A 13,966-nucleotide genomic window follows, 5' to 3' on the forward strand; every position below is an offset into this window, starting at 1 on the left:
TAGACGCAGGCCTACACCACAGCCACAGCAACACAGGATCCAAGCCATGTCTGCGACCTATACCACAGCTCATGGCAACACCAGATCCTTAACCCACTGAGCAAGGCCAGGGATCGAACCTGCAACCTCGTGGTTCCTAGTCGGATTCGTTAACCGCTGAGCCACGACGGGAACTCCTGAATAATCTTCACCGAGCATTTACTGTGTTCCTGGTAGTGTGTGTCTGTTATCTCAAGCAGTGTTTCCTACAAATTTATGAAGCAGGTACCATGAGGACCACCAAATTAACAGATGGAGAAGCTGACAGAATCACGAAAGTACATTTTCTAAGGTCTCATAGCCAATATAATTAAGAACTTTGATTTAAATCCAATATGTCTGACTCCTGTGGACTCTATTCAAGTAGAACAATGTTGCTTCTATATAATTTATTTGTTGAGGTATTATTTGTTGAGATTCTATGAGAGGTCATTCAGAAAAAGAAGTTTTCCTATGTAAATATTTTTGGCAGTCGCTGTCTTAGACACTCAAACCAAACTGAAATCTTCTGTGTGCTGTCCTGGGCGTGATTAAATTCTGTGGTATTTGAACTGTTTCCCCCACCTCTTGCCATTTGTTACTTGGCTTTGCAGAAGAAAAGGTAAACAACTTTTGCAACATCGAAGACTTCTACTCTTTTTTTAAAATTTATTTTTATTTTAATTTTTTTAGCCGCACTTGCGGCATATGGAGGTTCCCAGGCTAGGGGTCGAACTGGAGCTGTAGCTGCCAGCCTGCACCACAGCCACAGCAACGCCAGGTCCATAACCCACTGATTGAGGCCAGGGGTCGAAGCTGCATCCTCATGGCTGCTAGTCAGATTCATTTTCCACTGCTCTGGCTCCATGTGTTTGGTTTGTGTCAGTGCCACAGTTGTCCCCTTCACACCCCCTGCTTCTCCTTCTCTTTTCTAGGAGAATGGTATAAACCTGACTCACATTGAATCCCGACCTTCGCGTTTAAAGAAAGATGAGTATGAGTTTTTCACCCACCTGGATAAAGGCAGCATGCCTACTCTGTCAGACATCATCAAGATCTTGAGACATGACATTGGCGCCACCGTGCACGAGCTCTCCCGGGACAAGAAGAAAGACACAGGTAAGAGACAGGAATGTGCCACACATGTGACCCTGCAGCGTAGCACAGTGGCCAAAAACTCACGTACCTTGGAGGACCAGGCTTAAGTGAGAGGATGTAGATTAGGAACCCAGAAGGCTGCCTTGCGTATTTGGACCTTTAATAAATGTTCATTCTTGCCCGCCTTTCCTCAAGACAGCTATTTCTTATATGAGTTGTTTTGGGGTGGCTGCAATGTTTATTTGTTTTTCATTCGTGGAATATCACGCTATTTCCCAGTCTCTAGAGGTAGGATGATTTGGGTGTCTAAAGGTGCCTTCTTCTTTTCTTTTTTTTTTTTTTTTTTTTTTTTTTTTTGTCTTTTTGCCTTTTCTAGGGCTGCTCCCACGGCATATGGAGGTTCCCAGGCTAGGGGTCTAACAGGAGCTGTAGCGACCGGCCTACACCACAGCCACAGCAACAGCAACACAGGATCCAAGCCGCATCTGCAACCTATACCACAGCTCAAGACAATGCCAGATCCTTAACCCACTGAGCAAGGCCAGGGATCGAACCCACAACCCTGTGGTTCCTAGTCGGATTCGTTAACCACTGCGCCACGACGGGTACTCCTAAAGATGCCTTCTTATATAAGTAGTTTCAGGACAGATTCTTTAGTTATCTCCATTTCATCCAGTGGGCTGTCCCCAGGTCCATCTCAGGACCCACCAGTTTGGAACTGGAGACTCCTGTGCTCCTCGTTCCTGGGAATTCCTTGTCTTCATAAGCACCTCTTCTACTCGATGGCGAGCTCCTTCAGGGCAGGGAGAGTCTTTACCTGTGTAATGTTCATGGAGTTAGCACAGGGCTCAAACGCTCAGCAAATCCTTGTGAGCGAATGACCCCATGGAGCAGTTGTTGACTTGTTCTGCCCCTTTCTCTGCTGAGATGCTGTCTCTTGGTGGGCCCTGGAGGGAAAAAGGGAACGAGAGCGTCGCCATTCCAAGTGTGTGGGGACGGCGGGGGGCGGTGGTGGTTGGCCATGCTTCAGTTCAAGTCCTCCTTTTCCCACTTGCTGGCTTTGAGACCCCTGACAAGTCTCGTTCACTGCTCTGACTTCAGTTTTTCAGAGGGCTCTTGTGAGGATGCAATGAGATCTTGCATAGCTGGTGCTTGGAGCAGTGCCTGGCTGGATAAGTGATGGTAGATAGTGGCCATTAAATTGATGAGCCATAGTTTACATTAGGGATTGCGCTTTGCATGGAATCGTTCTGTTGGTTTTGACAAATGCATAAGGTCACATACCTATTGCGAAACCTCACGCAGAGTGGTTTCAGTGCTCTCAAAGTGCCCTGTGCTCCATTTGTTCCTCCCTCTTTCTGGACACCTGCCCCTGGCAACCATTCATCGTTTTGTTGTCTCCATGATTTTGACTTGTCCAGAATGTCATACAGCTGGAATCATAGAGTATATATCCTTTTTCCACTTTTTTTTCTCCCCACTTAGCAAGGTTCCTCAATGCCTTTTTGTGCCCCCATAACTCTTTTTTTCTATTTCCCCAAATGCTTTATTCTGATAAGTCTGGTGTGTTTTAATTGACTATGCCTAGTAGCAATCTCACTGCAATTACAATCTCATAAAGCAGGGCAAAATATATTGCATAAACTTCAATAGCTCTTTTTTTTTTTTAAATCACTAAACAATGTTCCATTGTGTAGCTGTACCACATGGGACCCAAGTTTTCAGTTCATTTGGATAAATACTTAGGTATGTGAGTACTGAGATGAATTATTTTTTCCCTAAACTACCAAACTTTTTTTTTTTTTTTCCTACTGTAAAACCAAAAGGTTGGGGTTGTTTGTTTGTTTTTGCCAAAACACTGAAGACTTTAGGCCAAGAGAATTTCAGGCTCTGTAGCTGTAAATCGGATGTTAATAGGTAGAGATGTTTTCTATTTTTATTTTTAAGTGATTTTTATTTTTTTCCATTATAGCTGGTTTCCAGTGTTCTGTCAATCTTCTACTGTACAGCAAAGTGACCCAGTCACACATACATGTATACATTGTTTTTCTCACATATAGTCTTTCTCTAGATATAGTTCCCAGTGCTGTACAGCAGCATCTCATGGCTTCTCCATTCCAAAGGCAATCATTTGCGTCTATTAACCCCAGATTCCCAGTCCATCCCACTGCCAAGACCCACCTCTTCGCACAGGCCACTGAAACATGTTCTAGAAGACTCCTTCCTACAAGAGGCCTACCCACGCGATCTCTTCTTTTCCTGCCCTGGTCCTCTTGTGGCTATCACCAAGACAAGGCAGTCCATCCTGAGCTTCTGCCCTAGCAGAGGGTGGACAGCCGTGCACGTGGGCCCTAGTCACAGGCGGGAGTTAGGACAGGCGGGGAAGGCACTTGGAATTCCTCTTCAGATTAACCCCATCTGCCTTCCTTCCCCTTCCACCTCCCCAGTGAGCTGCTTCCCTGATAACTGTCTTCTCTGGCTTTTCCGGCCACCTGCTCCCGGCAGGAGCCCCAGGCCCTCAGGGCAAAGGGCCTGCCGGATCCTGGGACCAGCTCTGCCTCTGCTCAGAGCAGGTGGAGGCCGGCCAGCTGGGGCCCTGTGGTAGGAAATCAAAGCAAATGACAGGCAGGCAGGGGGGCCCCTTGGGGAGGCAGAGACGATGTGTACAGATCAGCTGAAGGGCTGGCAGCCCGAGCTGGAGTCTCGGAAAGAAATGTAGGAGAACAGTGAGGCGCCCAGGCTCCGGAACCAGGACGCACCCCTTCTATGACAGGGCAACTTACTGGCCTTCACAGTTTCCCGCTGTATCAAATGGGAGGGAAGAGTCTCTGCCTCACAGGATTAATGGAATAGCCCCAGGGGAGCCTTGAGAACCACACAGAGTCTGTTTAAGGGCTTCGTGGAAGTTCTCTGTTCTTATCATTATCATCATTGTTATTATAAAGAATGACCTGAGCATAAGAACCATGAAAAACCAGCTTGCACACAACTACGTTTTCAGAGATGCTGGGAATTGGAAAATGACCTCAGAGGTCACGTAGCCCGACAGACTCCGTCATTTTTCACCATAAAAACCAGAGGCTGTGAGTTGCCTTAAGGCACAGAGTGAATTCTCTGCAGTTGTGGGCAAGCAGGTACAGAGCACTGCTCTGTGCCAGGCACGATACTTGGAGCTGGAGGGAGGGCAGGTCAGCGCGGCCTGCCCTTAAGGAGCTCACAGGCTGATAAGGGTGATGGGACAGCCCGGCAAATGCAGAAGCAGGCAGGTGCCGCGACAGAGACAAGGCTGGTGGGGTGTGGCCTCTTCTCCACCTTTTAACTCTGAGGACACAGCAAACGTGAAAGCCAGGAGGCCAGCGTTCTGTCAGAGGTACCGCATCATCAGTGCGGGGTCACCAGCCGTCGAATATTGCACTGGTTGAATTCCCAGCGGGGCTCACAATGGCAGGGCCGACGTTTTACCTGGGAAGGAAAAGCCTGCCCTGCCTGGGCTGATGCTTAAAAACAACATGTGTCTGGGGATCCTTATTTCTTCAGCTGGTTGTTCACCTCATCCCATCCTGGCTGCCCCTCTCTGACAGTTTTCTGACCTTCATGTCTATGTGGCCGAGCTGGATGCAGTGATGCTGACACAGCCCAGGCTTGTCCCTGCTGAGAGCGAGGAGCCCTTTGGGCTTCTGGAGGGGGGAGGTTTGGAAACAGGAGTCTGGGCCCAGAAACAGATCTTTCTAGGGGATACGGCCGTCCTTTGCAGAGCTGGCCTTCGCGTCAAACTCCTTGGGAGAATGATTAGAAGAAGAAAAGCGTCAGTGTAGACCTGAGCCTTTGATTCTTTCACTCAACAAAACTCCCTTTTTATCGAGGGGCTCAGATCTCAGGGGCGAGTCTGACAGCAGGTTGAAGGAGGAGATCTGAACCCCTCAAATCAATTAGGCTAAACCACTTTCCACTCGCATTTCTAAGCCACTCAAAAGGCCATGTGGGTGCTAGGAAATGAAAGTTTTCAGTTTCTTAATTGCTAAAGTTCCCCACCCAAAACAGCTTAAGGGAAGCCTAATTATGGTGACATGTTAAAGAAACCCCAACCTTCTCAAATGCCTCCTGGAGAAGCTGATGGGAGTTTAATAGGATTTTAATCCAGAGAGTCTTTTGAATACTTGAGGTCTATTCTCCTGCTCCCTTCTCTCCTGATGAACTCAAATCCTTCTTCAACCCAACATGAAAGAGCATTAATATCTTCCATCGATCCATCTACTAATCCTTTTACCTTTCCTTTTGAGTCTTGGGCATGACATTACGACATCTGGGGGGGCGCGGTGGGCACGGAAAATTCCTACACGGAGGCAGACGCAGCCAGGAGAAGCATATGGACAAAATGTCTTGGCTAGACAGAGGTATAGGAGCCTCACCTTTGGCGAAATTTATCTGCTTGAAGTTATTTTCCACGAGCAATTGGACATTGACGAGATTTTGTTCAAGTTGATGATTAGATGGGTCTCGGGGTGCAAGCAGCGAGTCGAGACTGCTAGTCCAGGTGCATTTCCTGAGGGGACCAGAAAGGCTCTTTGTTTGTTTGTTTCATCTCTCTATCTACCAGCTACCAACCCAGCCTGGGGGCATGGTGGGGAAGGGGTGGGCATTAGGGCCAGGGAGGGTCTCCTGGAGGGAGACAGACCTTACGTGGAAGAGGCTGTAGAAGCATTCTGTTTGATCCAGTGTAGGTTGACCATAAGTCCAGCTGTGAAGTGACCATAATCAGATCTCAGTGCCATGTGAGCGCTCAGAAAACAGAATTCCATATTTGAGGACATAGTGGGCGCTCTGCCAATAGACATGTTTATAAGAGAAGGGACATTGTACAAAGGCTCTTGGGAGGATAGTTCCAATTTAGATTGGCCATTAAATACCCTTTCCTTTATTCGCTCTTTCACTTCTTCCAACCATTTAGTCATTTCGACACCTTTGCACGCTTTACTTCCTCTTGGGTTCCTTTCACTCATCTGGCTCTCATTCTCATTTTGACACATGCCCAGAGAGATCACATGCTCTGCCTGGCATGTCAGTGATACAAGCGGGCCCTGTACACGCCACCCCCCTGCTCCATCCAGGAGGAAGGGCCTGGCTTGGCACCATCAGCCAGCATTTGGGTCCCCTATTCTTGCCAAGACCTTCCTGAAAGGCATTCCTTCTTCAGAAAGAAAATGGAAGGGAGTTCCCATTGTGGTCAGTGGGTTAAGAACCCGCCTTGTGTCCATGAGGCTGTGAGTTCAGTTCCTGGCCTCAAACAGTTAAGGATCGGCGTTGCCATAGGTCACAGATGCAGCCTGGAGCCAGCGTGGCTGTGGCTGTGGCATAGACTGGCAGCCGCAGCTCCGAATCAGCCCCATAGGAACTTCCCTATGCTGCAGGTACGGCCCTAAAAAGAGAGGGAAAAAAAAAAAAAAAAGAAAAAAGAAAAAGAAAATGGAAACTCCTTAACAGGAAAACCCCGGCCCTCCAAAGTCTCCATCCTGCAGGATGCGGGCTCGTCACCCCCTTTCCTTCGGTGGAGCTGCTGTGATCCGCACAGCAAAGGCTTCTCTTCTGGGCTAGAGGCCACTGCCTCGGAGGAGACATCCAGGAGCCTGGGAAGAGGGAGTGAAAACCCCCATCTATTTTGGGCCCAGGGAGCAGAGGATTTATTGCTCTCCCTGAGACAGGCTGGAGGCAGAAGTCTGGGCAAGCATGGGTCCTCGCTGGGGCTGGTGAATGTCGGGTGCAGGCGACTCGGCCTGCACCTTGAACTGCTATAAATTTAAGGGGCCTGCTCTGACCTGCTGGCCGGGAAGCGGGCTCCAGCCAGGCCGGGATGGGGGTGGGGGGGGTTGGTTCAAGAGTATCCCTGAGCCGGCCGCCTCGTAGCCTCCGGGGCTGAGCAGTTGACCCCGACTTAATGAGACCACGACGTGGGTGTCCGGGGCCAGCTCTCCCGAGGGCTGCTTCCCTTGGAGCCAAATCAATATTTATTAACGATCTGCCTCCCTCCCTGGGTGCCTCTGGCTTCACAGAGCCCCTCTGTTGCACCAGCCTGCCCGAGTCATTCATTAACTGGGAGCCTAGCAGCCCACGAGGCCGTGGAGGGGCGCACAGAGGCCAGCCCACCTCGGAGGTATTTGCAAAGGTCATTAATGAGCTAATCTGATTTAACTTTTCAAAACGGAGGCCTGGGTCGCGGGGGTCAGTCTCTAGTCCCAGCTTTGTGAGTGAGACGGGGTGGGAGAGGAGAGGCCTGCGGCCAGCACCGAAGAAGAAAAAGGAGGTGTGGAGGTGTCTTTGAGGCGCCGGGAACTTAGGTGTTAAAAAGTTACTGCCCCTAAAGCCAGGGGGGCTCGGGATGGAAGGTAAGGGGGACCCAGGGCTGTTCTAGGGATGTTCTTCAAGCCCCTTTAAATTCCTGTGTGAGGCTGTCACGTCCTCCCCTCTCCAGGTGGGAGAACAGAAACCTAAAGGCACCCTCCCCGCCACTTGCACCCCGTTCTAAGCTGGCCTGGCGCAGCGGTGAAACTCGCCCGCTGCAGAGTTCTCTGGGCCCGGCCAGCTCGCTGCTCTCGGACAAGCCACTTCATCTCTCAGAGCCCCCATTTGCTCCTCAGTCAAGGAGAAATGATCATGCTTACCTGCTAGGATAGCTCTGAGAATGAAAACAACCCTGGAAGCCAAGTGCTTATTAGCAAAGCATCTGCTGCATCTGACGCTCTCAAAAAAACAATGTAACTTTAAAGGGGGGAGGGAGAGAGTGATTACTTGGGGGGGCTGGAAACATTGGAAGAGCCCAGGTGTTGAGGATGGGGACACAAGCGTGAACTCTGTCTGTCCCCTGCCACCCGGGCCTGTGTGGCCTTACGTAACCACCCAAGTGTCTCTGTGTGTTTTTGTTTTTGTTTGGGGGAGTTCAAGCGGAAGGATGTCGCTGGTCTACCTACTGTGCGTCAGTAGCTTCACATCCAAACCGAGGAGCAGGTGAGGCCTTGGCTGGCGCACCCATTCCACAGATGAGAAGCCAGAGGTGACGCCTTAACCTCACGGGAGGTCTGGGGAGGGGCCAGGGGAATCAATTCAAAGATAGGACTGAGCTGCTGCCTGGAGAAAGTGTGTACCAGGCCCATCATGCCTTAGTTCTCAGCCTTCGTAATGATGGTGAGAGTGGTGACAATATCAACTTAGAATGAAATCGAGAGTGATAATGATACCAAATACTCATACAGCACCTGCTATGTGCCAAGCAATGTCCTGTTTATGAACTAGCACATTCATTTTTTATTTATTTTTTGTCTTTTTAGGGCCGCACCTGCGGCATATGAAGGTTCCCAGGCTAGGGGTCTAATCCGAGCTAAGGCTGCTGGCCTACACCAGAGCCACAGCAATGCCAGATCGGAGCCCTGTCTGCAACCTACACCACAGCTCATGGCAACACCGGATCCTTAACCCACTGAGTGAGGCCAGGGATCGAACCCACAATCTCATGGTTCCTAGTTGGATTCATTAACCACTGAGCCACGACGGGAACTCCGAATTAGCTCATTGAATCCTCACATCCTCTAAAGAACATCCTGTTATTATAGCTGTTTTACAGATAGGAAACTGGGGAGCAAAGAGGTTAAGTAATTTGCACAAAGTCTCAAAGTGGCAGAGATGAGACTTGAACCCAGGCAGGCTGGCTCCAGAATCTATGTGCCTAGTCACCAAGCCTGGCCACTTCTCCAGCATGCTGTATTCTGGGCCTTTTCTGAATGATGACAGGGGTAGGCGCCCCACAGCCTGGCGGGGTCCCCGATAGTGTCTGTGACGAGGTCCTGGGGCTGCTGAGCTGCTCGACCTGGGTCTTCTTTTCACCACGACTCGAATACTTTGAGTCCTTGAAACCCTCTCGAAGGGTCTATTCTCTCTCTCTCTCTTTTTCCCCACCAAGAAGTCTGTCTCAAGCCCTGTGGCCCAGTGATGTAGTGTTTTGCCTTTGGAAGCGAGAAAAAGTCAGCCAAAGCTGCACATACGTTGGTTCTGCTGCCCTCTGGTGTTGGGAGCCGGCCAGCACGCCCAGCGCTGAACCAAGGTGGAATCCACAAGGCTTCCTCTTTCTTGGGTGAGAGGAGAAAGGGCAGTCAGTGGTGGGCCGTGCATCTTGGGGAGCTGAAGAAATGCAGTGGCCATACTTCTAGAAACAAGCGAGGGTGACGTATGGACAGGCTGGAAGTTATTTTTATGTGTCCTCCGACCAACCTCAGCCCTCTCCACAGCTGGAATACAAAACCCAAAAGGGTTTGCAGCAGCAAATGAATCCAGTCCATGTTATACAGGGAGGAACGAGGCCCAAGATCAGAAACTCTCTTAACATCAGAGCCGAACTGAGAAGGCGCTTCCGACTCCCGTCTCCCTTCTTTCCTCCTCCCCCCTCCTTCCTGCTTGTCTTTCTTCCTCTTTCCTCTCCTCCTCCTTCTTCTTCATCATCGTCAAACCCTTTCCCATCCTAATGGGTAACACCTAATCAGCATTTACTGTGGGCCGGTCACCGTGCTAAGAATGGCCCCGTTTCCTACAGCATTTAATTTACACGATGATGCAATACCGTAGAAAGATTGTTCAGCTTGTTTCGAGGTATAGACGCTACGGCTCTGAGAGATAAAATACTCAGTTCTGCAGCGGACTAAGGGGCAGACTTTCTAGCTTTGCAGAAAGATTTTCTACTCTGCCCTTTGCACCCTGTTGAGTTACAAGCAGAGTAAAAAGAAAAAAAAAAAAATCCCTGGAGCTCGATGCCGAACAGTCACGGTATACAGGCATCCCTCATTTATGTGCTTCGCTTTATTGTGCTTCGAAGATTTTGTGGGTTTTGCACACGGGAAGGTTTGCGGCAGCCCGGTGTCGGGCAAGTCCATCGGCGCCGTTTTGCCAACAGCATTGGCTCACTTCGTGTCTCCGTGTCCCGTGTTGGTAATTCCCCCAATATTTCAAACTTTTTCATGATGATACTTCTTTTTTAGAATTAGAATTTCTGCATCAGTTTTTTTTTTTAAATTAATAATATTGGAGTATAGTTGACTTACAATGTTATATGAGTTCCCGGTGTATAGCAAAGCGAATCAGTCGTATAAGCATAGCCTTTCTTTTTCCTGTATAGGTTATTCCAGTCTATTGAGTAGGTTTTCCTGTGCTGTTCCGTAGGTTCTCATTAATCATCTGTTTTATGTCGGAGCTTGAGTGTGTTATTCCCACCCTCCCAATTCCTCCCTCCCCCCAGTGGTTTCACCTGTGGCAACCGAAAGACTGGATTTGAAATCTGTGTCGTGATTATATTTGTACGGTGATCTGAGATCAGTGATGTGACTACAGCTTGCTGAAGGCTCAGATGATGGTTAGCATTTTTTAGCAATATTTTTAAACTAAGGCAGGTACATTGTTTTTTCAGACATAATACCACTGCACACTTAATAGACTACAGTATAGTGTAAACATGATTTTCATATGTACTGGGAAACCCAAGAATTTTTGTGACTTGCTTTATTGTGCTCTTCTATTTATTGCAGTGGTCTGGAACCGAACTCCACAATGTTTCCAACATAAGACTGTATTTACTATGTACCAGTCTCTCTCTTCATGAATCACACACATTGACTCTTTTCAGTTTATTCCTGTAATTATTACCCCCACTTTACTGAGAGGAAGACTGAGGCACAAAGAGGTTTAATAATTTGTCCTGGGTGCAGCAGAGTTAAGTGCAGAGACCAGTTGTTTGTTTGTTTGTTTTAGGGCCACACTCAGGGCGTCTGGGAACTTCCATAGGCTCGGGGTTGAATCAGAGCTGCAGCTGCCGGGCTACATCACAGCCACAGCAATGCCAGATCCAAGCCATCTCTGTGAATTGCACCACAGCAGGAGGCAACACCAGATCCTTAACCCTTGGAGCAAGGCCAGGAATCGAACCCACATCCTCACAGTTACTAGTCAGCTTCATTACCGCTAAGCCACAGTGGGAACTCCCAGAGACAGCATTAAGCCTAGGCTGTCTGGCTCTGTTGTCCAGGCCCTTACCCATGGCTAGACTGCCTCTCCCTGAGACACATCCGGAACCAGATCTGGGCTAGTCCAGTCCCCTTGAGTCATGGCAAGGTAGTGTCCAGTCTCCAGGACCCTGGGGTCTGGAGCCACAGGATGTTATATAAAAGAGTATCCCCATACTCTCCTTGTACGGCTTTCTTCTTTCTCAGGAACTTCCCGGCGTTGTTATCTCTTGGCATTTATTCCTGGCTTATTCCCAGTCGTCATCCCTGGAATGTAGGCGCCATCGGAGCGAAGACTCCCCCAGGTCCCCCCTCCATGTCCAGTGCTCAGGAGTAGGACGTGCTCAGGACATGTTTGTGGAAACTCTTTTGCCAAGACTAAGGGTCCCCAGGTCGCAAGGTGGTGCAGCAGGAAAGGGCTGGCTCGCCCATCTCTGGGAGCAGCTGTTGTTGCCGGAATTACGGATAAGTCTCAGGCAAAAGAGAGACTGAATGGGTGGGGATGGGATGCTTTGAACATGAGGTGACAAGGTGGCACTGATCCAGAGAAACAGGGAGGGGCTCAGAGGAGACCCTGAGGCTGCCCGCAGAACCAAAGGATGCCCTTTCTCAGGCCCTTCCACACTTGGGTAGGGACTCGACCCCATTTTCAGGGCCAACAGTAGAGCTCCGCTGTGCAAGACAAAGCACTGGATTCAGGGAGAAAGAAGCTTGGGGAGAATTTGGGTGACAAAGTGGGACATCGGGATCCCTGTTAGGTGAGCAATCATGGTGCTGAGTCACCCTCGACTCCAAAGTCTAGCGTTTTGGGCCACGGGGGTCTATGAAGAGACTTCCCCTCCCCGTTCTCAGTTTCCTCTTCTGTAAAATGGGGTCATAATGACACCATCTTCATGGGGCTGTCATGAGAACCGGGTGAGGTAGTGGATGTGGAGTGTTTAGGACGGTGCCTGGCACACAGCAAACGCCATATAAGCATTAGCCGGAATTATTACTCTTACGGCTATTGTGGGGAGCCCATCTTGAGAGGGGCGCTGGGCTTAGGGGCCTGGAAACCTCCAGGTAGGAAACTGCAGAACAGAACCAGTCCCCTTAACCGCCGTGCTCTCCCCCGACCCCTACAGCTGGCAGGATGATTTGTGGTCCAAACCTGAGAGCAGGGAGTCAGCTAGGCCCAAATTTGAATCCCGAATCTGCTGTTTCCTAGCAGTGTGTGTACTTGTGTTTGCCACTTAACCGCTCTGTACCTCAGTGTTCTTACAATATGGGGAAACCAATAGTACCATGAATAGTACGAATACTAGCTATAGTACTGGGAATGATATCAGTGTTAGTATTTATTATTAACAAAGGCAGTAGAGAGCGTAGCATCACGGATCTATGGAAACAGGCTCTAAATGGACCTTATTACTGCTTCGCAGGTAAGCGGCTTGTTTTGGTGGAAGGCTGCTCATTCTTGTCTGATGCTCTTCTGTATGGACCACGGGTGGCAGTTCCTAAGTCTTGCCACTAGGTGGCATGCATGTTCTTTCCTGCCCAACCTGCGCAGGGCCAGAATCCGAAACACATGAGAGATGGAAAGCTACATTTTATGGGCCAGAAACCAGGCTGCACCCTTTGCCTACATTCTCATTTACGCCTCCCAGAAACCCCCAGATTGAAGGAGGGAGTCCACCAAAAATGCTAAGCACAGTGCCTGGCACATGGCAAAGCCTTCATGTTTGCTATTTTCCTGTTGTTGTTGTTATCATTCTCTTTTTACAGAGTTGGGACTGAGACACTGAGAAAACAAGTAGGCAGCTGGAGCCTGTGTTCTAAGCCAGACTTGCCTGGTTGCAAGTTCAGCATCTTTTCTCCCTAAACCTTTCTCCCTCCTTTCCTTGCATGACCTTAGAATTACAGTGCACTCCCAGTTCCTAATTCTTTGGACCTTATAGCCCAGAATGTCCCAGTTTCTGTTCATTCCTGGGATGATTCCACTCCTAGCGTGAATTCTGTCCCGAAGGCCACGGGGATTCGAGTGCTGCTGCCTGGTCTTGTGCTGAGGTGCCTGGGAGCCCTCGGAAGAGACACGAGATAGCAGACGGGGTCATGAGATGGGGTTCCTGAGCTTCCCCTTGCTTATAATAGCTCAGCTCTGGCTTTATCTCATTTATATTCTGGAATATATATTACACAAAAGACTCTGCCACTAAAGAAAACTGTCAAAACCCATTCCACCATACCATGATAGATGGAAGGGAGATGAATTTTGTGATAATTCAGAGACAATCCCCAGGAAAGAGAAGATGTTTGGGAATGTGGTTATTCTGTCTGTTTGCTTTTAATGGCCACACCTGTCACATATGGAAGTTCCCAGGCCACGGGTTGAACCAGAGCTGCATCTGTGATCTAAGCCACAGCTTGTGGCAACTCCAGATCCTTAACTGAGGCCAAGGATCAAACCTGTATCTTCATGGACACTATGTCTGGTTCTTAACCCACTGAGCCACAATGGGAACTCCCAGGGTGTTAAGTGAAATAAGCTAGACAGGGGGGAAAAAAAGAATACTGCACAGTGTCACTTTTATGTGGAATATTCAAAAACTTAATTTTTGGATATTCTACTCATAGAAACAGACAAAGTAGATAACTGGTTGCCAGGAGCTGGGGAAGGTGGAAATAGGAAGGGCTGGTCAAAGGATGCAGATGAATAAGGTCTAAGGATCTAATGGAAAGCCTGGCGACTGGAGTTGATAGCACTGTATTATATCATTGAAATTTGCGAAGAGAGTGGGACCATCCCCCCCACCACCACCAAAAGACAAATCTGTTAG

The 13,966-nt window shown here is 49.1% G+C and overlaps 1 protein-coding gene across 2 annotated transcripts in view; it reads left to right on the forward strand.

The window, feature by feature from the left end:
- Window positions 1–13,966, forward strand: part of PAH (phenylalanine hydroxylase) — a 75,155-nt gene that overhangs the window by 18,789 nt on the left and 42,400 nt on the right. The window contains exon 3 of one of the 2 annotated variants that reach the window (XM_021092656.2): window positions 954–1,137. In XM_021092656.2, coding sequence (XP_020948315.2) covers window positions 954–1,137 — 184 coding nt within the window. Of the gene's footprint in view, window positions 1–953; window positions 1,138–7,335; window positions 7,497–13,966 lie in introns of those variants that run through there. The other variant, XM_084957351.1, reaches the window with a different exon arrangement.

This window comes from Sus scrofa, chromosome 5 (assembly GCF_054392235.1).
Source record: "Sus scrofa isolate SSC_HxYL_T2T_F1_AM1 chromosome 5, Sscrofa_HxYL_maternal_Yorkshire_Landrace_v2.0, whole genome shotgun sequence".
Lineage (NCBI taxonomy): Eukaryota > Metazoa > Chordata > Mammalia > Artiodactyla > Suidae > Sus > Sus scrofa.